We start from the raw sequence: 23743 nt of genomic DNA, 5'->3' as shown, positions 1-23743 counted from the left end.
TGCATTTGTAGTGAGCAGAGTCAGACTAAATGTTGGTAGGTTTTTTTTTTTTCCCCCCACCTCCAAATTCAATCATTAAGTTTCATCAGTTCAGCTTTAAGAAATAGGTGGTTGACAGACCCGCTTAGGAAATCATCGGCTTGATAATGAATTTGTGGTGCTCCCTCTGGTCATTACTTCTAATGAAGACTCCAGGCTACCCCACTCTGCATGTGATGGCCTGACGCCTAATATGTCCCAGCCACTAAATTCATCTCTGCTATCGAATTATATAGCCTGGTTGAACATTCTTATGTAGAAAGAGTATAATTCTCCATTAAATCCTATAAGGCTTTTCCATATGACCAAAGGATAGTTTTCTTGGTATCCTTGTGCATGTTTCTCATATGTACTGAGTTAGTGATGCCTAGTATTCATAGAAAGAGTTTATCACAGAGCAATCTTTCAAGTATGCTCAATTTACTTACAAATGACAGACCTGTGTACTGCTAACTTTTTACGTCTGACAAAGAGCGACATGTCACGTAGCTGAGATTTCTCCGTACGCCCACTTGCCTTTTCCAATAACACATTAGAAGGGAGAGCATTTTTTTTCCAAGCTTCATCTCTGGTTTGTTATAATTCTTTAGGATGATTTCCAAAGCTGACAGCTCTATTCCTCCACCTCCAAAAGCGCCCGCTCCTGTTCCCCCAGGTACTGTCACACAGGTGGATGTCAGAAGCCGAGTGGCAGCCTGGTCTGCTTGGGCAGCTGAACAAGGAGACTGTGAGTATTACTGGGAATTGACGGTGTTGGTAATTGAGTGATTGGCAATATTCTGGGCAGTATGTTTGCATGTTGCCAACAAATAAAAAGAATAATTACAAACAGAAGCTCCGTGAAGATTATGGTAATTGAGGCTAAAAATAGAAAAGACCAATTGAATCATCTGCTCCATTCCCAATGGGGCAGATCAGGGCTATTCTCTCTTGAATATCTTCTACTGTTTTGTTCACTCTAGTTTTAAATGCCCCAACCTGCCACTTCCCTAGAGAGACAATTTGATGATCTAGTAGATTTGGCTGTCAGAACCTGAGCTGTCTCATTTACCCCAACTTTTCCTTTTCTGAATTTGTGTCAAGTATCAGAGCGGTATCCGTGTTAGTCTGTATCCACAAAAACAAGGAGGAGTCCGATGGCACCTTAAAGACTAACAGCTTTTAGTCTTTAAGGTGCCACCAGACTCCTTGTTGTTTTTCTGAATTTGTTTACTCCATTTCTGTGATATTGAAATACCCAGAATTGAACATGATATTCTAGGCACTGTCTATGAAAGTTAACTGAAGTCTGGCTGCTGCATGGCCTTGCTGATGTGCATAATACTTACTACAAAGCATAGTTCAAGGAACTTCAATGATGCTGTGTTCAGTAATAGGGAATTTGCAAGATCAAACCCTTGCATGGTAAATTTCTCAGGGCAACAACCTGACTGTTTTTTTTGTTTTTGTTTTTTTTAATTTCTCAGCTAATCACTATGATAAGCTGACTAGGGGGTTGGACTCCACTTCTCTTCATTTTTAAGCAAATGGTGTGGTTAAGTTGGCTGATCATCTTTACAAGTGTAAACAAAAGTGTGTTACAGAAAAATGAATATATGTGATTCATATCTTCTGTGCAGGGCTTCAGATTTTTTACTATAATGGAAAAACATGCTTTCTATCAGAAAAAAATGAAACTTGCTAATTTGGAAATAATGCAACTACTTTCAGTAGAATAGAATATGTTTAAAGAATAATTTTGGGTAAATTGAGTTTTTGGAGTTTTTACTTTTAATGGTTTTTTATTAAAATAAAGAAAGCAAAAGAATCTATTATTCATGAAGGTTTTTATCCCATTTTCTGTTTGCTGAACGAAAGTATTAGTTAACTGAGTGTACAACTGTGCAGCACAAAGCACTTTAAAATGTCCACAGAAAGCAATAATGGTCAGAACATTTTTACATATCACCACACAGCATTATGTGCTACATCAAGCAAAGGCTAATTTGTTCTTTTGTTTGAATTTCTCTTTGTTTAATGGTGTTTGTGGTGGTGTTTTTCGTAAAGTAGACTCTTACTAAATTGTGTTCCTGACAATTATATAATTTTTTTTCTATTTGTGTGGATATTTTCTAAATTGTCGTAACTGAAAACCCCCCGCAGTTAAGTAGATTCAAGTGCCGTAGCCTTTAATGAAACTTATTTTTAAAAATGCAGACTTAGAATGGTTCCCTGTAACATTAAGATTTGCTGTTTTCAAAGAAGAAACACTAACTGAGTCTGCTCTTCCCTACTTGTGCACTATCATCTTATCACATCATTTCCCCTTCTCTCAGCCAACTGTGCCAGCCTCTTCTGCCTAATTTGTCAGTTTCACACAACTGCCCCCATGCCTTTTTCCATTTTGCCCTTTTCATATGGATACTTGAGACCACATCCCTTATCCCCATCCTCCTCCTCAAGACCTCCTGAAGACCTACTTCACTGTGATTGCTATCCGAAAACAGTGAAGTAAGGGTGACTAAATGAGGATAATCAACACTTTATTCACTTATAATTAGTCAATTGCATATCCTTGTCTGCAGTCCTCCACTTTGTCATTCTACACACGAGTAACATAATTTGTGAAGGTATTCAATTGACTTCAATGGTCCTACTCAGATGCATAAAGCTAAGCACGTGTTTAATTGTTTGCGGGATCGGGACTTGAGATGGTAAATTCTTCAGGACAGAGGCTGAGTTGGGTACGTTATGTGTTTGTACGATGCCTACCACAATGGGGCTTCGTTCCAAACTGGCCCCTTGAGGTGCTAATGCAATATAAATTAATAATAATTATGAGCCTTTGAGTTGATTAACTCTCACTCAATTGCAACTTGAGCCTGTTTTATTCTGTTTAAAAGCAATATTTTGAGGAGTTTCCCCTTGTGTTCAGTAAAAACAAAATTAAAGCCCCAGCTATTACAGTGGTGGACACTTAAGAAATGGGAACAATATTGACTGGATTAAAAAAAAAAAAAAAAAAAAGCCCAAAGAAAAAACAAACCTTAAACAGGTCATCTGTTTGTATTTTCTACAAATACAAAATAAATCTGCCCACAGAGATTCTTCATCTCTCCAGGCCATTTTTGAATCGTAAAGTTTTTTTTTTTTTTAAGACATAAGTTCGAGTGCAGTACAGTAGTTTCAGGTAGATCATGTTTTAAATCAAGTATTAAGATGCTTCTTCAAGGGACATATTAGCATACGTCTCATTTGTCCCTCATTTTCATGAACATCACTTGTCTTAATTGCAAAGTTAACTTTGCTCCATGCAAATTTGATGTCCCCTCCCTTTTTTAGTGTTGCAGATGATTTACATCAGAAAGAAGGATTCATGAAATCAAAGTTGTAGAACAAGTTATTTTGCACCAAAGGAAGGAATCTCACAGCATTTTAAGTTGCTTGCATAAATATATATTCTATATTTTGACCCTCTTGTTTGGGGGTTTTTATTGCACATTGTGTGTTACACATTTGGGCCTCAGCAGGTTGAGAGGTATGAACATTTTAGTCTTCCTTGCACTCCTGGCACGGTGGTTCCATATGTAAGATTAGTTTATATGGAGCTTTGGCTCTTAGTTTCTGATATCCTTTACTTTGTATGTCTCATCTTTCCTCCCCGCCCCCTGTAGTTGAAAAACCCAGACAGTTCCATGAGCATGAAGAAACAGCTGAGATGATGGCAGCAAGGATTGACAGAGATGTTGTAAGTTAAGATATATGTTTTTGTGTGCAGTATTGTTCAGTGTTCTTGAAATGTTGGATGGTTGCTTCATGAACAGGAAGAGCCTTTTTCACAGGCAAAACACAGTTTTTGGTGAGAGTTTGCCAGTCATGCCAAACTGTGTGATAGACTTATAAGGGGCACAAAAAAGGACTGAAATAAGACCATCAAGATCAGATTCAGTTCTGTCCTGTGGAGAATTTGAACTGTAGGTATGAGATGTGAGTGCACTAAGACCTTGATTCAGGATAGCACTTCAGCATGTGCTTAAATCCCTTTTAAATCAATGTACCTTCAACACATGCTTAAAGTTAAGCATACTGACGTGTTCTTCCCTGAATAATGATGGACCTAAGCAAGTGCTTGAGCTTTCCTGAACTGGGGCATGTACCTTTCCCCCACTTGGTCTCCTCTGGTACTCTTATGCATTGAAAGGAATTTTTCACATTCATCAAAGAATGTCACATCTACTGGAATGTGCAACCCTGCATTTCAGCAAGTAATAGCTGTAATGCTTTGTTTTAGCAGAGAATATGAAATTACAGTTGTTAGAAAATGGCTCAATAGCATCGCAGGGAAAATTATGTTTTAACAAAATTTCTGCATGTGCTGCGTGGGAGAAACATAGTATGTGACTCCAAGCTAATTAAATGCAAAATTTAATAATCTCAATACTTACCTTTAAAAGCTTTTAATGATCACAACTATTGAAAATAGAGCAAAATGAGAGCTTGAGAAATTTGTAAATGTCAGACATACGATGAATCTACATAGGCAGTACTTCCTGGAATTAATAATGAGCATAGGAGACTGCTGCTAGGATGCTGTAAATTACAACAAAATAAGTAAATGACTAGCTGTGCTACAGATTAGACAGAGGCATTAATGTTGTTCATCTCTTCTGCAGCAAATTCTGAACCATATTTTGGATGACATTGAATATTTTGTTACCAAACTTCAAAAAGCTGCTGAAGCATTTGCTGAACTTTCAAAGAGAAAGAAAACCAAGAAGAATAAAAAGAAAGGACCTGGAGGTAAGAGTTGTTTTTCCTCCCATCCCCCAGGTCTTTTTATTGTCTTGTTCTTTAAAAGTCATTCGTGTAGCTAGTGAATGTGGTTTTGTTTTTCTTATTGCATTGCTTTGTGGTTTTGTTGTTACTCAGGGTATGTCTACACTACGAGGGTAATTCGATTTTACTTAAATCGAATATGTGGAATCGATATTGCAAAGTCGAACGTGTGTGTCCACACTAAGGACACACTAAGGACAGTAATTCGACTTTGTGAGTCCACACTAACGGGGCGAGCGTCGATATTGGAAGCGGTGCACTGTGGGCAGCTATCCCACAGTTCCCGCAGTCCCCGCTGCCCATCGGAATTCTGGGTCGAGCCGCCAATGCCTTCTGGGTAAAAAAAATTTGTCGTCATCCGTCCGTCACTAACGCCCTCCCTCCCTCCATGAAAGCGCCGGCGGGAAATCAGTTCGCGCACTTTTCTGGTCAGTGACAGCGCGGACGCCACAGCACTGCGATCATGGATCACGCTGCGACCATCGCTGCACTTGTGGCCGTTCTCAACACCTCGCAGCTTATCATACACCTTTCCCTGAGGCAGATGCAGAGAAATCGGGCGAGGAGGCTACGGCACCGCCGTGAGAGCCTGAAGTCGGAGAGTGGCACAGAGCTGTCAGAAACCACGAGCCCCAGCGCCCAGGACATCACGGTGGCAATGGGGCATGTGGATTTTGTTGAACGGCGATTCTGGGCCCGGGAAACAAGCACGGACTGGTGGGACCGTATAGTGCTTCAGGTCTGGGATGAATCCCAGTGGCTGCGAAACTTTCGCATGCGGAAGGGGACTTTCCTCGAACTTTGTGAGTTGCTGTCCCCTGCCCTGAAGCGCAAGGACACCCGCATGCGAGCAGCCCTCACTGTCCAGAAGCGAGTGGCCATAGCCCTCTGGAAGCTTGCAACGCCGGACAGCTACCGGTCAGTCGCGAACCACTTTGGTGTGGGCAAATCTACCGTGGGGGTTGTTGTCATGCAAGTAGCCAAGGCAATCGTGAAGGTACTGCTCCCAAAGGTAGTGACCCTGGGAAACGCGCAGGTCATCATAGATGGCTTTGCCGCGATGGGATTCCCAAACTGCGGTGGGGCTATCGATGGGACTCACATCCCTATCCTGGGACCGGACCACCAGGCCAGCCAGTACATCAATAGAAAGGGCTACTTTTCAATGGTGCTGCAAGCACTGGTGGACCATCGGGGACGGTTTACAAACATCTACGTCGGATGGCCGGGCAAGGTTCATGACGCTCGCGTGTTCAGGAACTCTGGTCTGTTTAGACGGCTGCAGGAAGGTATTTACTTCCCAGACCACAAAATAACTCTTGGGGATGTGGAGATGCCTACAGTCATCCTCGGGGACCCAGCCTACCCGCTAATGCCCTGGCTCATGAAGCCCTATACTGGCGCCCTGGACACAGAAAAAGAACTGTTCAACTACCGTCTCAGCAAGTGCAGAATGGTGGTGGAGTGTGCTTTTGGCCGTCTCAAAGGGAGATGGAGAAGCTTACTCACTCGCTGTGATCTCAGTGAAACCAATATCCCCATCGTTATTGCAGCTTGCTGTGTGCTCCACAATCTGTGTGAGAGCAAGGGGGAGACCTTTATGGCGGGGTGGGAGCTAGAGGCAAATAGCCTGGCTGCTGATTACGTCCAGCCAGACAGCCGGGCCATTAGAAGATCCCAGCGGGACGCCCTGTGCATCCGGGAGGCTTTGAAAGCTAGGTTCCTGAGTGAGCAGGGCAACCAGTGACTTTTCAGTTTGTGGACAGAAAAGCTGAACCTGCCCCCGTTTCTTTACCCAGTTCATTTTGACTATCCTCTCCAGTTACATACCCCCTTCACCCCCTTCCCCTTCCCAAAAAATAAAATCATTTCGATTTTGTTAATGAACACCGTTGTCTGTATTGCTGTTTTCGCGGGAATATTTTAAACCGGGGACGCAGACTGTGGCGGGGGGCGGGTTCAGTGTTCGGATGCAAATGATGCCTCTAAACTCCCGGAATGACAGGCTCCGCACTGGTGGACTGGTTATTTCAATGGAGAACATGAAAAACACCTCCCAGACTGACCAGGGTAACCAGTGACTGCACTGTGTATGTGTCCTGATGCTGGACCTGACACCGCCTCTGTACCCTGCTAAAGGTCACTGTCCTGCCCAATTACCAAGCCCCTTCCCCCCCTCCAGACAGACTCTCCCTCAAAAGAACCTGACTGAAACAGTAATGGAGAGAAACAAACATTTTATTGCGAACCAGACATGAAACGTGGGGGGTGAAACTTGGACGGGGGCTTGTGTGAGGTGGGTAGGAAAGGACTTATGAAATTTTGGGGAATGTCAGCCTTCTAGTGCTAGAGCAGTCTGCAGGGGTTGACTGAAAGTTTTAACGGCCCTTGCCGCCCCTCCTTCTTTGGAGTTTGGGTGAGGGTGGTGTGGGACTTGGTGGCGGGTGAGGGCGGTTACAGATAGACTGCAGCGGGGCTCTGTCCTCCTGCCTCCGGTCTTGCAGAACATCCACAAGGCGCCGGAGCGTGTCCGTTTGCTCCCTCATTAGTCCAAGCAGCTTTTCAGTAGCCTGTTGGTCCTCCTGACGCCACCTCTCCTCCCGTTCCATGACTGCTCGGTGCATTTGTGACAAGTTCTCCCTCCACTGTGTCTGCTGGGCTGCCTGGGCTCGGGAGCATCCCATTAGTTCTGAGAACATGTCTTCACGCGTCTTCTTCTTCCTCCGCCTAATCTGCGCTAGCCTCTGGGAGTGTGCTGACAGGCTGGGTTGGGAGACAGTCGCAGATGTGTCTGTGTGAATTGTGAAAAGGGAGTGAATTCCTGAGACAGATAAATGAAATTGTATACAAAGAACCTAGTCTTTCTCTGTGAACAAGACCATGCACTGCACCTCTCACATGCGCACTCAGGACAAGGTCGAATTTTCGGCCGTCGCCTTCAGTGCCTGTGGACTTGCGGAGGTCTTGGAGTGATCTGAGAAGCGTGGCTGGAGACCTGAACTTCTGGAGCGGGCAATAATGGTAAGCCGCAGACTTGTGGCTGCTTAAAACTCCAGCAGTAGCACTGGCCTCCTTTCACATTGAAAGCAATGCCAGTCTCTGCTGCCAGCAATCAGGACAGCATCAACTCTGCCCCTGTCCCACCCCCTCGCGGCTGTCCCAGGGAAAGATCCCTGTATGCTGCCCCTCTCCCTCCACCGCGTGGCTGTAAAGCAGTCCCAATACTAACATTCCCCTCCCTAATTCAAAGCAGGGCGTCATGAGCGACATCACCCTTCTGAGGATCCCGGACACCCAGAGAGAACGCATGCTGCGGGAAAGCATGCAGAAACCGGGGCCGTATGCCGCCATGCTATGTCGGGCCATGATCCCGGAGTACTTGATTGTGGCGTGGAGGGGGCATGTCTGCTACCACGGAGGGCCCACTAAGATCGCCCTACCCCGGAACCTGATCAACAGGCTTGAGCTCTACCTCCACGAGACCTACGAGGAGTTCTCCTACGAGGATTTCTCGTCGATCCCCGGCCACATTGACCGGATTTTCGCGTAGGTGCACTGGGACTATGGAGTGGAGCGTCTTGGGCCTGGGAATCATGGAGTAACGGACATTGTGAAAAATTTTTAAAACACTTGGGACTAAATTGAGAAGAGCCTAAGACAGAGAAATCATGAAAACCCATTTGTTACCTTTGTAAATATTCCTGTTTTGTACCTGATTATTTTTTTACTAGTTTACAGAACTTTTATAAATGTACATTGTTAATAGTATAAATATTACCGTTCTGTTTTAAATAAATGTTTACATGTTTACAGCACTTACTGCTTGATCCTTCCCCTGATTCTGTGTCCGGGGTAAGGGATGGGGACGGTTGGTACGGGATCTCGGTAAGGGTGATGAAGAGCTCCTGGCTGTCGGGGAAATCAGCGGTGCCAGCGCTGTCGACTGCCTCGTCCTCCTCATCTCCTTCTTCATCTTCCCCGTCCGCTGTCATGTCCGACGAGGAACCGGCCGCGGACATGATCCCATCCTCGGAGTCCACGGTCAGGGGTGGGGTAGTGGTGGCGGCCGCTCCCAGGATGGAATGCAGTGCCTCGTAGAAACGGGATGTGTGGGGCTGGGATCCGGAGCGTCCGTTAGCCTCTTTGGTTTTTTGGTAGCCTTGTCTCAGCTCCTTGATTTTCACGCGGCACTGCGTTGCATCCCGGCTGTAGCCTCTCTCTGCCATGGCTTTGGAGATCTTCTCGTAGATCTTAGCATTCCTTCTTTTGGAGCGCAGCTCTGAAAGCACGGACTCATCGCCCCACACTGCGATGAGATCCAAGACTTCCCGATCCGTCCATGCTGGGGCCCTCTTTCTATTAGATTGCACGGCCATCTCTGCTGGAGAGCTCTGCATAGTTGCCACTGCTGCTGAGCTCCCCTCGATGTCCAAAGAGGAACTGAGATTCAAACTGCCCAGACAGGAAAATGAAAACGAATTCAAATTTTCCCGGGGGTGTGGCTGGTCAGAGCATCCGAGCTCGGACTGCTGTCCAGAGCGTCAACAGAGTGGTGCACTGTGGGATAGCTCCCGGAGCTATTACCGTCGATTTCCATCCACACCTAGCCTAATTCGATATGGCCATGTCGAATTTAGCGCTAATCTTCTCGTTGGGGAGGATTACAGAAATCGATTTAAAGAGAGCTCTATGTCGAACTAAATGGCTTCCTGGTGTGGACGGGTGCAGGGTTAATTCGATATAACGGCGCTAAAGTCGACATAAAAGCCTAGTGTAGACCAGGCCTCATTCAGTTTAATTGGACAAGTCACTTTGTTTCCCTTGGCTTATGTCTGGACATACACTGAGATCTACAAAAAATTGGGTTCTAGTCCTGCTCCCCTTCCTCATGCGAGCAAGTCCTATTGTCATCCTTCTCTGGAAGTCAATGGGAGAAAAGGCAACAGAGCTAGCCTATGTTAGTAAATATACATGCCCCGAATTACCATAATATCTCTATTTTTTTTTCACTTTGTTCTCTAGAGGGGGTTCTCACTCTTCGTGCAAAGCCACCACCTCCAGATGAATTTGTTGACTGTTTTCAAAAATTCAAGCATGGCTTTAACCTTCTGGTAAGTAGCTGCCAGCAGCGGAGGCTCCACAGGGCAGGCAGGGGAGACTTTTCCTAGCTTGTTTGAAGTCAGATACAGCATACTCTTTCCCTGCTGCTACAAATTGGCTCTGAGTGCACCTTGATGTGTCACTTTCACCCACGCGTTTTCAGATATCGCCAGCCACCTCCTGTGCTAGAAATGTTTTTGAAGTTTCTGATTGTGCAGGTGGAAGTGTGGGAGAAAGGTAGATTTGCCTTTTTATTTTAAAATCCGGTTTCTCCGATTGCTCCGGTTACTAACAGGTGGTTGTGCTCATGGCACCTCTGCTCCCCAGAGGCACCTCTTGGGAATAGACCCCAGACAGCTCTCTCCTTCCTCTGGAATGGTGACCACGCTGTCATGCTTTCCCCTGGGCTCTCTACAAGGCCTTCTCCTCAGTAGAGAATTTTGCCCTAACAACTCCCTAGCACATCTGCAACCCAGCACACATCCACGCACATGGTTGCTAGTGACTGCGCACAGATGTTTGTGTCACTTTTGGGAATGCCTTCTTTTGGGTGAGACTAGTCCTGTGTGTCACTCTCAGCTGTTGCAGCGCCTCTAGAGCAGCAAGCCTCATATTGCACCGTCAACAGAGTTATTAGTCCTACTAGCGTAATCCCACATTGCATCCAGTAACAGCCAAGCTGCTTTACTGTAGCCCTGAGAGATGGTGCCTGATTGATTTTTGTCTTCAAACTCCCTATTCAGGCCAGGGCTAAAAGCAGTGGCTTTTTGACGGGTTTCATTTCTGCGCAGGGCTGCAGTCCCAATCTCCAAAACCCTCCCCCCCCCCCCGAGCAGCAGAGACTTTACAATGGTGCCATATGACTGGTGAAGTGGTGGTAATCATAATAATAAAGTTTAACCCTTTTACATTCAAAGTGTTAACTGGTTTCTAGAGAGGTTTGTTAGGAAAATGTACAGCTTACTCTTGTTTGCTCGCCAGCCTCCACAGCTGTGTTCTTTATTTAGCTTTTCAATTGTGCTTGTCAGATTCTTTATGCTCATTACCACCATTAAATATACTAAACAACATGGATCAAATAGGCCATAAAGAGAGACTTCTCTTACAAACCTCACTACCCTCAGAGTGCTCCATCCTGTGGTCATCTCTTGCCCTAAACACCCCTAGCCATTGGCAGCCAGTGCTGCCAACTCAGGTACCCACTTTTGGCATCTTCTCCACAATATGCCCCAGAGCGTCACTGGGAAATCTTAATTTCCTGCGTGCCCCCCTTCAACTATTGGCTTTTTGCTTCAGTGGCTGTGACAGCAGTGCCAGTGGGAGAACCTGTCCTCGTCCTCCAATAACTGAGCCAATCAGCTTTCTTCTATTTCTCCTTGGGGAAATGAAATCCCACTGAAGGGGGCGTTGTGCTCCAGGAGGTATTTGTAAGGGTTGAGAAGGCTACAGGAAAAGTGCCCCTACATCACATGCTCTGCAACCACAGTTGTTGGACTTGAAGCAGGAATTAATTCAGGGAAGTTTTATGGCCTGTGTTATACAGGAGGTCAGACTAGATGATCGCAGTGGTCCCTTCTGGCCTCAAAATCTATGAACCACTGACACTTTTTTGTTGGGAAGTGGGAGTGGGTCTCCACCATCTCCATGCCCTTGTGTCTGAGGACGCCAGGCTGAACACAGTAACGGTGCCTTAGTTGAAGCCTACGTAACCTTTTCTTCTCCTGATCCCCACATTCAGCAGCTCTTCCCCAAGGACACTGTAAAATCCTCTGCACCAGCATCTTTGGTCAACTGTAAGATATACTGTGCTAATCAGCTCTATAGTTTATGGGATGCTTGTGTGATCTCTTCTTCCCAAAGGATAAGTGACCCATATTTTTGTCAGCCTTTGACATCCTATATATAAATGCAGAAGTAAATATGACCTGCACTTTAATTCCATAACTAAGGTTCTTTCTTTTAAAGGATGATTCTACCATGTACTATTCAATTGTCATAGAAGTTACCAATTTGTTTTTTCTCTTTTCCCCCTCTCAGGCTAAATTAAAGTCCCACATCCAGAACCCTAGTGCACCCGAATTGGTTCATTTTCTGTTTACACCATTAAATATGGTAAGATTTGATCTTCAATGTGTCCTTCAGACCTGCTTTGTTTAAATGCTCGAGAACCCTTTAAAATATGAGGCTAAAATTTTATTGTTAATGATGACAGGTTATGGGGAAAAATCACTTATTTATTTTAGAACTAGAACATATTTAGAAAATCAGGATGTTAATTTTGTTTATATATCCATTCCCTCATTTAAATAAATCCACTTAGCTAAATTGTCCTTTTTCTAAAGTGTGTGTGTGTGTGTATATATATATATATATATGCATATTTACATTTTGCTTTTACTGATTTGTTTCTTAGCATTAAAAAAGAAAAACAAAACTAATACCTCATATTTACACAAAGTGGAAGGAAAATTAAATACATACACACCAGAGTGAGGAATAGACAGTATTTACAGGAGAGTTAAATGCTTTTGATCATGGCAATACAAAGATACACATCACCTTGTATCTAAAACCCAAGAAGCTAAATAGTATTAGAGTAATTGTCAAAAGTGGGTCCAAATTTCAGATGGTAGATGAAGAGCATAGTGATAAGACTATCCAGCCCCAATAGCTTGTTGTGCATCTTGTATCCAGATTGCATTGACCAATCACAGTAATGTTAGCTTTTCAATGGTCTTCTAATAAACATTTTATACTTATAAACAGTAGCATAACTGTCTTGTACTCAAACATTCCGTAGTGTTGAAGTGTTTAGTCTACATATTCAGTGGAATGTCCCTTTCTTGTGGTCCGTATGCGTCCAAACTCTGGGCTTTATAAAGAAGATTGTGGGCTAATTAGTTGAGTTTTACTTCATATGCACACGCATTACGCACAAAAAACTATGTGAAAAGAATATTATTAAGGTTGCAAAGAAAAGTACTCGAAAGTTAGGAAATGCCAGAATTAAATTTGCTGATGGAACCTAAAATCAGCTCCCTTTTGCATATGTGTTCTGACACTGTCTTTAATCCCATACTACTTTTTTCCACAGGACCCCTGCCTTATTCATTGCACAGAATGAATGGAGCACACTTAGTAAGGGGCTATTGAATATTTTTTTCCCCTCGTTGTTCAATGTGTGGTCCCAGGCCTTATTTACTGCACATGATTCAAAACCTGCTTGGAAGTCAGACTTATTAATTTCCTCATGGGCTTTTCTATGGTACTCGTCACTGTAGCATCTGAGTACTTCACAAACCATTTCACAACTCCCCTGCAAAATGAGGTGGTATTTTCTAGATGGAGAGCTGAGACACAGAGAAGTTAAGGTCAAAGCAGCCACTAATTTTAGGTGTCCAATTTGAGACACCTCGGACCTGTTTTCTCAGATTACTTAGGGCTTGTCTTCACTACCTGCCTGGATCGGCGGGTAGAAATCGATCTCTCGGGGATCGAATTATTGCGTCTTGTTGGGACGCAACAATCGAACCCCGAATTGACGTGCGTACTCCACCAGCCCAGGTAGTAGTAAGCGCCCTCGACGGGGGAGCTGCGGCGGTCGATTTGCCGCCGTCCTCACAGCAGGGTAAGTCGGATCAGATATGTCGAATTCAGCTATGCTATTCGCGTAGCTGAATTTGCGTATCTTAAATCGACCCCCCCTCAGTGTAGACCTAGCTTTAGCAGCAGTTCATATGTTCAAAGCACTGCTCCCATTCACTTCAGTTGCAGCTGTGAGTGTTCAGCACTGCTGTAAATCAGATCCCAGGGTCTCAAGTCAGGCACCCAGAAAATGGGGAATGCACAGTGAGTGATCTCTGTGAAAAGTCTGGTTTAAGTGATATCACATGGGAACTCTGTGGCAGAGGTAGAGTCCAGTTTTCCAGGGTATTCAACTGCCTGAACCATGAGATCGTCATTTCTGTTCCTGCAGTCCCCTGCTTCATTCAGCCTAAGTCCCATGCCTGTTTTTTCATTTGTTGCCCTTCGTAATCATTTGCCTATTGGGCTCAGTGGCTCCTCCACTCTAAGGGAGTGGCCGTTTGTTTTGGGCAGGCCTAGGCCTGTCCATCCCAGTTACCCCCAATAGGCACTCACCTCCCAACTTCAACAACAAACGAGGGAGATGTCCTATAAACAACAGTCTCTTGAGCTGCACAGCCCTGATTCAACCTAGAGCAGGTCCATCATGTACACTGAGTGAGCCAGGGGTCCTGTGTATGTGTGTGTGTGTGGGGGGGGGGGAAGGGAGGAAGTATGTGACCATGCAATTAAGGATTGCATCATAGTGCATGTGCACAGTAGGAGCTGAGAATGGATGGAGCATGGCTAATGCTCATGAAATCTTTGCAGAGTTTAGCTTGAAGAGTTTAGCTGCTAAATTCGAAGAAGTTTTTATGAGCATGTGCGAAATGAGAGATTTCAAAGGCTTATAATTTGGCCAACCATGGGTAGATTTTCATAGGAACAGCAAAAGGCCAGATGCAAAAACCACCTCCCTTGCTAAATTCCTGCTCCAAAGCACAGGGGTGCTAGAGCGTCTCAAAATCATTTTTTTTTTTTTTGACATGGGCAAAAAAACAAGTTTCCCTACTCCTGGAAACTGCTGAACCATTTTGGGTGAAAATTTCCCCCCTTCCCCATAAAAAAATCAAAACAACAAAACACCACATGAGCCCTGAAGCAGATACCTGGCATGGAAAATTTCAGTTCAGACACTTAGTCTGGTAAAGTTATAAGCTACTGAAAACAGGGTCTTATCATGGGAAGTATTGAGTAACCTTAATAATAGGTAGTCCCCTTCCCCTCTGTAGTTTTTTATTGGCTCTTTCTCCACAGTCTTCTATCATGTTCCTGCTGCTTTTCATACCCCCTTTTCTCCCCAATCCCTGTTTCTTCCCTGTGTTCCCCATTTATTCCTATCCTTGTTTACTCTTTGTTTTTCACCAAACATGCCTCAGTCATCAATCTTGACCCTTCTTTCACTTTTTTCCCCTTGGCTCTGGTGCTAGTTGCCTTGTACACCTGATCGTATTACTTAACTGATTTGGATGATTCTGAATGGGTGGTTGGGCTCCCTTGTGGAACGCCATGCATCATCTTTACATTGCTTCATGACAGAATTTTTACACAGATCCATTACACAGAAGTCTGAACTTTCCTTTACTATATTGAATCTTTGACCTGCCCTAGACAAGATGGGCTGGAAGGACACTTCAGTCATCATCCTTTTCAGCTTGTCTACACATAGAAGTTGTATTAGTTTAACTTAAATTGGTTTAATTAAACTAGTTCAACTTTTGTGTGAGATCTCTTGTATATCTGTTTAAACCTGGCTTATAGAAATGTAGCTTGCATCAGTAAATTTACAGGCACAAGCTCAACTGATATGAGCCAGTTTAAACAGATATAAGAGTGTCTGCACACAAAATTGAACTGGTTTGACTAAAAGGTGTGGTTTTATACTGATTTTGAGCTTGTGTACACAGTGGGCATCAGAGGCGTGTAAATTGTAGAGCGCTCCAACATATCACTCTTTAAATCCCCATGGTGTGCAGTAAATGTGCCCAGATGCACTTTGATGTAGTCCCAACAAATAGGACTACATCAAAGTGCTCTAGGTGTACACTACTGCTTTCTGTATACAAGCCCTTAATTAAACGGGTATAACTTTGTGTGTAGATCAGACTTTGGTCTTGTATCAGGCAAAAGCCACCAATATAGAGTGGGTAGCCTAGAATTCTTACTGTTTTACATTTTACATGGTTTATTGTTAGAATTGATTCTCTGTTACCCCTCAATACAATAAATAGTCCTTTAAAAAAAATCTTGATTTAGGTGGTGCAGGCAACTGGAGGTCCAGAGCTCGCTGGTACGGTACTCAGCCCTCTCCTAACAAAGGATACCATAGATTTCTTGCGTTACACTATCAGTAGCGAGGAAGGCCAACTATGGATGTCATTGGGTGACACGTGGACCAAAGCCAGGTACGAAAATATCTTCGCTGATTTTATAGATGATCTTTGAATATATATTTGGATTTATTATCATAGTCTGTATCGACCAAAGAAGCAAACTCCCCTTTAGTAGTCTACATTTTTGCTTGCTTTGACCCTGATTCAACTCCAATTAAAGTCAGTGGAAAGACTCCCATTGATCTCAATGGGAGTTGGACAGGGCCCTTTAAGTATATGAAAGGACGTGGAAGAATGGGGACAATTACAAACATTGATTTTATTCTGTCTGTGATATTGGGAGGATGGGGCTTAATTACATATTCTCTTGCCCACCTTCTCTCTGAATGGTCCTTTCCATTCTTTTTCTCCTTCTATCGTCATTTGGACATCAACCAGCTGGACTCGATTAAAAATCTATTTCAAGGGTAGTGCAGCATTTAGTAACAACTACAACAAAATTATATAAATAGAATTAAAAAGCAATTTGTACTTTGAACATCCCACAGATTATTAAAAGCAGAGACTTGCAATGATTTTTAATGCCTCAGAAGCATCTTTATAGTCTGTAAGAAAAAGATTAAATTTTTTAAGAAGTGTCATTGAGTGAATGATTGAATCGCACTGAAGATCTACCCTTAAGGGATCCTAAATTGTGAAATAATAGATTCAGCCTTGCTTTTGGTTAGGGACTCACAAAAGATGTGACCTTTTCATGTTGCTTGTGAACTGTAGTGTATATAAATATAACAAGTTTATCTACTTACTTTTATAGTCTTGGGCTTACATAAAAGCCTTGCAAACAGAACTTCTAAAAAACCTGGGATGAATCAAGTATCTCTTAAACCTGTGGCCCTTTGAGGTGATGGTGATGATCAATAAGCGTGTTAGGGCTTGCGTCAGAAATGTGTCCATTCTTTTTGAATTTACTCATCCACCCACTCAAAGATCAGATCAAATGACTAACCCTCAATCTACATAATTAAAAAATACTGAATTTATTACTGGTAAAAACTGCTGCATTGACTGCTCTGGAATCTGAAGGCCACAGGATAGCTGATGAACATCCATAGAATAGAAAGAACACAGGCTTTGGTAGTGCAAAGTTCATCATGGTACCCTGCTTTCTTGAAGTGGACTATCATTAGGGGCAAGAATCTCCAAACCTATTCTTCCTTTGGCCCTTTTACTGAGACTGCTAATAGAGGTGCCAGCTGAGGTGGCGCTTTTTTGTTTTGTTTTGCTCCTGGTTTGCTAGGAACTGGACTGAGCAAATCAAACTCCTTTTGCCACCAAAGAGCAGCTTCCAGTCATTACTGACCTAGGCCGTGATCCAGCAAAGGCCATATCGATCCATGCAGAGACCCATTGACTTCACTGGAACTCCAGGAAAAGGGATCTTTTGCTTGATCAGAGCCCTGTGCTGGAACTGAACTAGTGACCTAAATAATAGAACTCATTATCCTGTTGTGAATCCTCTGTGCCATCCAGTCCCCTAAAAAAAGCAATAATTTAATCCAAAGAGAAATATGTGGTGGTGGTTTGGGAGGAATACAGGAATGTAAATGAAGGGGAAGCAAGATTTGAACCTTAGAAATAATGGTGGGACTGGCCCAGTGTTTCTGTTGTGCTACTGTGCTGGGCAGCTTAGCCATACTGTGCCACTAATCAACAAGATGATCGTTAAAAACTCAGAGGTGGCTGGTGAGCTATAAGTTAACATTGACATGCCAGTGTCCTGTGAAATGCTAGCTGCTCCTACAACTGGTTTGATAGCATTTGTCACCTTCATTCATTTTCAACAATGCCCATAATGAGAAACATTAAAGGAAACTATAAAGTGCATTCCTGGGCCCATTTCTCCTTTAAGAGACAATAATTCAAACTGCAAGGCAATGTATTTTATGTATAGTATATAGGCACAGCACACCGTGAAAAACTCCTTGAGATACAGTAAATTCAGATGGTGAAAGTCAGTGGATCTCTAAGGAATAATACGGTATTTCAAAAAAGGAATCTGTATCAGAAAATTCAGTTCTGCAAAAGTAGTGATCACATTTACTCTTGTGGGTGTGAGGTTTTATTATTATTAATAATCTTTTGTGTGACAAAAAAAATTGCTATTATAGCTTTCTTCTTCCTAGTTTTAGCTAGGTCCCCGTTGCTTGCCAGCCTCCATGTTTGCTTTGCAGATTTCATTTTAAAGCATGCCTCTCCTCTGACCCCTGTGCATATTAACCCCCCAGACTGAGGGGTATTGTACTACTTTTGTTTTCAAAAGATAAAACCAATCCCATTCTGCTTTGAGATTGGTCCTCCTGCTATCCATCTTTTGCATTGCGTCTGAACTTGTATGGTCTATCCTGATGTTGGAAGATCCTAGGGACAGAGAGAGTCTCTCTGTGCTATGTAAAAGGGGAGCATAGATATCCTCAGTAAATAATGTTTCCTTCTCTGTAATTAGAAGTTCCTCATGAGTAAACAATTGCAAAGCATTTCATGAGAACCTGCAGGATTGACTATTGAAAATAACTTGATATATGCCTCTGACTTCTTTATACAGAGTGGACTGGCCCAAAGATCAGTTTATTCCACCCTATATTCCACGCTTCAGAAATGGTTGGGAGCCTCCTTTGCTGAGCTTCATGGGAGCTCCAAATGAACAAGAACTAAATCAGTTGGCTGAGTCTGTGGCAAATGTTGCAGAGCACCAACGGAAACACGAAATGAAAAGAATGTCAGCTGAGGTAGGTTAATTGCTACAGTATTTTGGGAAGTAGGTGGGAGACCAGACCAACTGTTCACTCCATGAACAAAACTGTCTTAAGAGTTGCACTGTGTAATGGTGCTGCTGCTAATGAAGAGCACGTAGAGCTAGATTCTAATGTCATTGGCACAGTGTAAGTTGGGAATAACTCCAGTGAAGTAAGTAGCGTTACTCTAGATTTAACCTGTGCAACAGGTAAAAGCCGGGTTCGTGCAGTGGCTAAAATATAGGGTCTTATCATGGTTCCATTGAACTCGATGGAGTTTTTTGCTACTGTCTTAAATTGTAAGTGGAGTCCAGGGCTTAAAGAGACATTTTCCCCCCTCAGATACATGTGCTCAACTCCCATTGCTCTCTCAAAGTGACACAATATTATCTAATACAGTAGTCTGTGTGTGAAAGATAACTAACTATATTTGCCCACTAAAACATTCAGGCTCATGAACAACCCCCCGCCCCCATCCCCTTGGTCCTCTTTCAGACTCTTAATAAACAGATGGGCCCATCCATAAGGTTAGCAAATCTGAGCTCTGGGGAACCAAGGATGGACACGTAGTCCAGAGTGAAAGGGCTTTTAGGGAGAGTCCCCTACCATCAGCCCCTCAATGTTTAATTGAGAGGTGGTCGAGAAATGTCCTTTATTTCGCATGAAGAGCTTTCGAGAAAACAAACGTTTGTTTGTTTTCATCACTTTCCTAGAATTTTTCAGGGTTTCATTATGGGAAAATTAAAAAAAAAATAAGTTTTTGGCTGATTTTGCTTGTTGAAAAGGCCTTTTCCAGTATGTAAAAAGATGTAGTTACCATTTAGGGCTCTATAGGTTAAAATTAAATCAATCCTTTTGCTGTACCTGTCTCTGGGGCCCTTACATCTGTTGTATATATTTAAAATGAATGCTACTTCCTTAAGAAATACCGATACATTGTCAGTTGGCAAATGTTTTTGTAGCAGAGATGTCTATATAAAAGTATGGATGTCCAGGGGAGCAGGCAGGGAGATGAACAAGGTAGGATAAGAAGTATCCCAAATGACACAGTCTCCTGAAGAAGTCATACGTGTTTCCCATTCACTTATTTTGAACATCGCCTGACTATTTCCCCAATACCTAAGCTGCCCTTGAGTCCTTATGATTTTTTTTTGTTTTAAAATCATACTTTCCTTTTTAATTTAATGCTTTTCTCTCCTTGTTTTCTGTGTGAAAGTGCAAAATAAACAACCTGAGAAAACAGAGAACGGTGTCTTCTAATCTTTTAGTCATAATCATCAGAGGTATCATTTGTAATTATATTACGTTAAAAAATATTCCAGATAGAAGTGTGATTTTTAAGTTGATTGCACTTCTTTAAACTCCTATAACATTTTTCTGTCTTGATTGGTAATTGTTTGGTTGAGTAGAAAAAAGAAATAAACATGTTATAATGAATCTTGCAACACTGAGGCAGGACTCCTCAATTTCTGACTGCCACTGAATCACTTTATGGTCTAGGGCAAATCATTTAAACTTGCTGTACCTTGGCTTCCCCACTGGTACATCGCTCTCATAATACCTGTCTCACAGAGGTGTTGTGAGACTTAATGTTTATGAAGTGCTTTAGGGTCCTCAGATGAACGATGTATGAAGGGCAAAATGTTATTTGTGTATACTATAAAGACAGTATAGAAGGTGATACCTAAATGCTGCCTTAATTACCAGTCATCTGTTTTGCTGTATGGTTATACTTGACAATAGCTGAAGAGAAAAATCAGATGAGAGATGATGGCGAAAATGTGTATTTTCCTGTTGGTATCTCCCTGAAGTGCACCCATTTTTATTCATGTTATGTCACTCTTACCAGGTAGTCAGCTGGTAATTGAGGCAGTATGTGAGATCTCCCCCTTTTCTTGACAAGAAATCCCATTAACAATCACTGACACGGTGATCCAGTGTCAGTCAGGTACCAGAATACCACAGCTCAAACCTCGTCCTCCTGGGGTTCCTTTCTTCCTACAGGGCATCCTTTTTCGAAAAGAAATACTATTAAATAATGATATGCTTGCTGCTCCCATGGTTACGGTTCCTAACCTTTACAACTAGGGATTGATCTGGTGTCTAGCAACGAGGATCAGAGATTGATTCATGAGAACATTTCCCATCCCTGAATTTTAAAATACAATTGTATACACTGTGTTCCCACTGAAGGGATTGCATGTGCAGTCAGTTCAGCAATAATTATTTCAAATGAGAAACTATGATGGAAACACTGTAGATTTGCTTATGATTGTTGCTGTGCTGTTAGGCTCTTTTCCTTGGACTGTGAGCTCTTGGGGCCAGGGACGGTTTTCCTCTGCCTTTATGTAGCATGGAGCACACAGGGGAGCCAATCTTGATTGGAGTCCATGGGGGCCACCACAATGCAAATAATTTTGTGTGTGAACTAAGGTGACTTACTCCTTTCCAGTTGTTTCTTGCATACATACTACACCTCTACCCCGATATAACACAAATTCAGATATAATGTGGTAAAGCAGTGCTCCGGGGGCCGGCGGGGCTGCGCACTCCAGTGGTTCAAAGCAAGTTCGATATAACGCCGTTTCACCTATAACGCGGTAAGAGTTTTTGGCTCCCGAGGACAGCGTTATATCGAGGTAGAGGTGTATAAGCCATGGAGCACTTGATGGTGTTTCTAGGAGGTTGTAATATTGCTGTTACTCTACCGACATTTTCTATTTTTGGTGATGATCATACTTACCTACTTCAGAGGGGTATTGTGAGGCTTATCAGAAGCACAAAACTGAAGCACAGACAGGGTATGTGATTTGCCCAAAGTCACACAACAAGTAACAATCAGAGCCAGGCTCCGATTTTTGGCAGCTCTTGGTTCACAAATCTGTACTCAGTTCACTAGACTCTGCTACTTTATCAGTGCCATATTATTTTACCCTATGTTTTGATGATAGCAGGAGGAAGGGAGGCCTAGAATAAGCAGCTTCAACTGCCTACATGTAGTAATCCCCAGAAACTAACTCCTTAGCCTATAGCTCTGCTTTTGGAACTGGGTGGTGCTATAATTATATTAACAACATTAAAAATATTGTCATTCCATGTACAGTGGGTTATTGGCATGTATGCAGAGGCATCCATTCAAGAAGACCTCCTAGGCCCTCCAAATGTACTTTTTAATCTTCAACAAAGATTTTAATATTTCTATATGCTTTGACACATTCACATTAAATTATTATTTATTTAAATCCTGAAACTGCCACCCCTACTCCCATTGAGTAGTACCTTTCTGTCTACACAGCTCCATGACTTCATTAGGATACGTGCAGAACAAGGTATTACTCAATGTAAGGGTGGCAGAACTGGGGCTTTAGAGAATAAGATTGTATACTCCTTAAATAAGGTAATCTTACTGAGTAGCTCTTATTCCATACACATGCTCAGCATTGTGTGTAGTTTATCTGAGTTAGAATGCCTGCAACCAGAAACAAGGCTTAAAGCCTGATGTGGTTTGTTTTGTTAAGATATCCAGTCACTGTTTATAAAACTCAGCTGCTGTAGGGATGTTTAAGTGATAATGTGGATCTTACCCCAAAGAACGGTCTTGATGAAGAATATCAGCTGCACTATTCATGCAATAGGTTGAGTTAGGATGCAAATCCTTTATTCTCGTGCTTCTGATTTCTTTGTTCATGTATTAAAATGCACAAATAATTAAATTTTCATGGCAGAATAACAAATGCCAGAGAACAAGGGAATGTGAATGCTGACAGAGAACCTACAGGTGTCAGATGATGTTGCTGTAATCAGTTAAATAACTACGGCTGTCTTTGTGTATGATGTTAATCCCTTTTGTTTTCTGTCTTCCAGCATCCCAGTGTCCCAGACTATCCTCCATCTGATGGGTATGCATTCAGTAACACAGTTTACAAAAGAGGGCCTCTGCTGGACCAGGGGGCAGCTGTTGCTGCCTTTAAACAAACTGTTAGCCGACATGTAGATAGGTAACATTGACTGGACATCGTGTATAGAGCTGTGGATAACTGTCCCAATTTATCGCTATTGGGGTGGAGGTGTTTCTGTTTGTTCTTCTATTTCTATGTCCAGACTGCGTCATTTCCAAAAGGAGACAGTCCTCCCTGTAATACAGTACTTGGCTTGGCTTTGTTTAGTGCTGATTCTATAAAGCTCCTTTAGAGTACTCTCTGCACGAGCGCCCATTTAAAGTCCTCTTTGTACACACTGTTAAATGGGTGCTTCTGTCAAAAGCAATAAATTAATGGAAGTGGAATTCTGAGCATTATCAGACTGAATCAGAACACAGGATCTTTTAACACGAACTTAACAAAATGTGTTTCTGGTTTGTTTCCAAATGTAGAATGCCATTTACTCTTTTTGGAAATACAAAGAATTGCTTTGCCATTCCTTGGAATATTTTTTACTCCCCCGCCCCACCCCTAGTTTTGATTCTTAACACCCATGGTTAGAATAGGAATCAAATCTTTCTTTTCCCTGTGCTCGGTGTGGAATTACACATACAGCTCTGAAATTGTAACAAGTGGTGACCAAGCACAGTGTAAGGGAGTGTTTTTGCACAAAGGAGCATTCCCTTCCCATCCCTTCAGCTTTGTCTGAGTAGATTACGATTGCATCCACTGAATCAGCACCTTGGATATGTGATGTTGGGTTCTCCAGTTAGGCCGTGTCTGTATGGGAAGGTTATACTGGTAGAAGTGAAGGTGAAAATTTAAACAAATATAGTTATATCGGTCCAATGTAGACACTCATTCCTCTACAAAAGTGCATTATTTTTGGTTTAGCTCATGCTACTTGGGAAGAGGTTTAAGCTAAACTGAAAAAAGTCACTCTTCTCCAGAATAGAAATGCTCTCACAGGGGGATTGTACTGGTACAACTATACTGATATATTTGATACCGTTTTCCTGTGTAGACAAGGTCTTAGCTATGTGGGAGGGGGGAAGGGGAGGGCCTGCAAAATCCTTATTACTGTTGTGTTAACTAGCTGATTTCAAAATTGTGTTGAAGC

General features: G+C 42.7%; 1 protein-coding gene across 1 annotated transcript in view; it reads left to right on the top strand.

The window, feature by feature from the left end:
- The window catches only part of EPS8 (epidermal growth factor receptor pathway substrate 8), a 203782-nt gene that overhangs the window by 145779 nt on the left and 34260 nt on the right, over nucleotides 1-23743 (top strand). The window contains exons 8-15 of the mRNA XM_026652262.1: nucleotides 630-766; nucleotides 3693-3766; nucleotides 4692-4818; nucleotides 9877-9965; nucleotides 11992-12066; nucleotides 15835-15983; nucleotides 18514-18697; nucleotides 22568-22602. Coding sequence (XP_026508047.1) covers nucleotides 630-766; nucleotides 3693-3766; nucleotides 4692-4818; nucleotides 9877-9965; nucleotides 11992-12066; nucleotides 15835-15983; nucleotides 18514-18697; nucleotides 22568-22602 — 870 coding nt within the window. The remainder of the gene's footprint in view (nucleotides 1-629; nucleotides 767-3692; nucleotides 3767-4691; nucleotides 4819-9876; nucleotides 9966-11991; nucleotides 12067-15834; nucleotides 15984-18513; nucleotides 18698-22567; nucleotides 22603-23743) is intronic.

The sequence above is a fragment of the Terrapene carolina genome, unplaced genomic scaffold (assembly GCF_002925995.2).
Source record: "Terrapene carolina triunguis isolate 2854851 unplaced genomic scaffold, T_m_triunguis-2.0 Scaffold112, whole genome shotgun sequence".
Lineage (NCBI taxonomy): Eukaryota > Metazoa > Chordata > Testudines > Emydidae > Terrapene > Terrapene triunguis.
The sequence above is the reverse complement of the archived record's forward strand: the minus strand, read 5'-3'. Positions and strand labels throughout refer to the sequence as shown.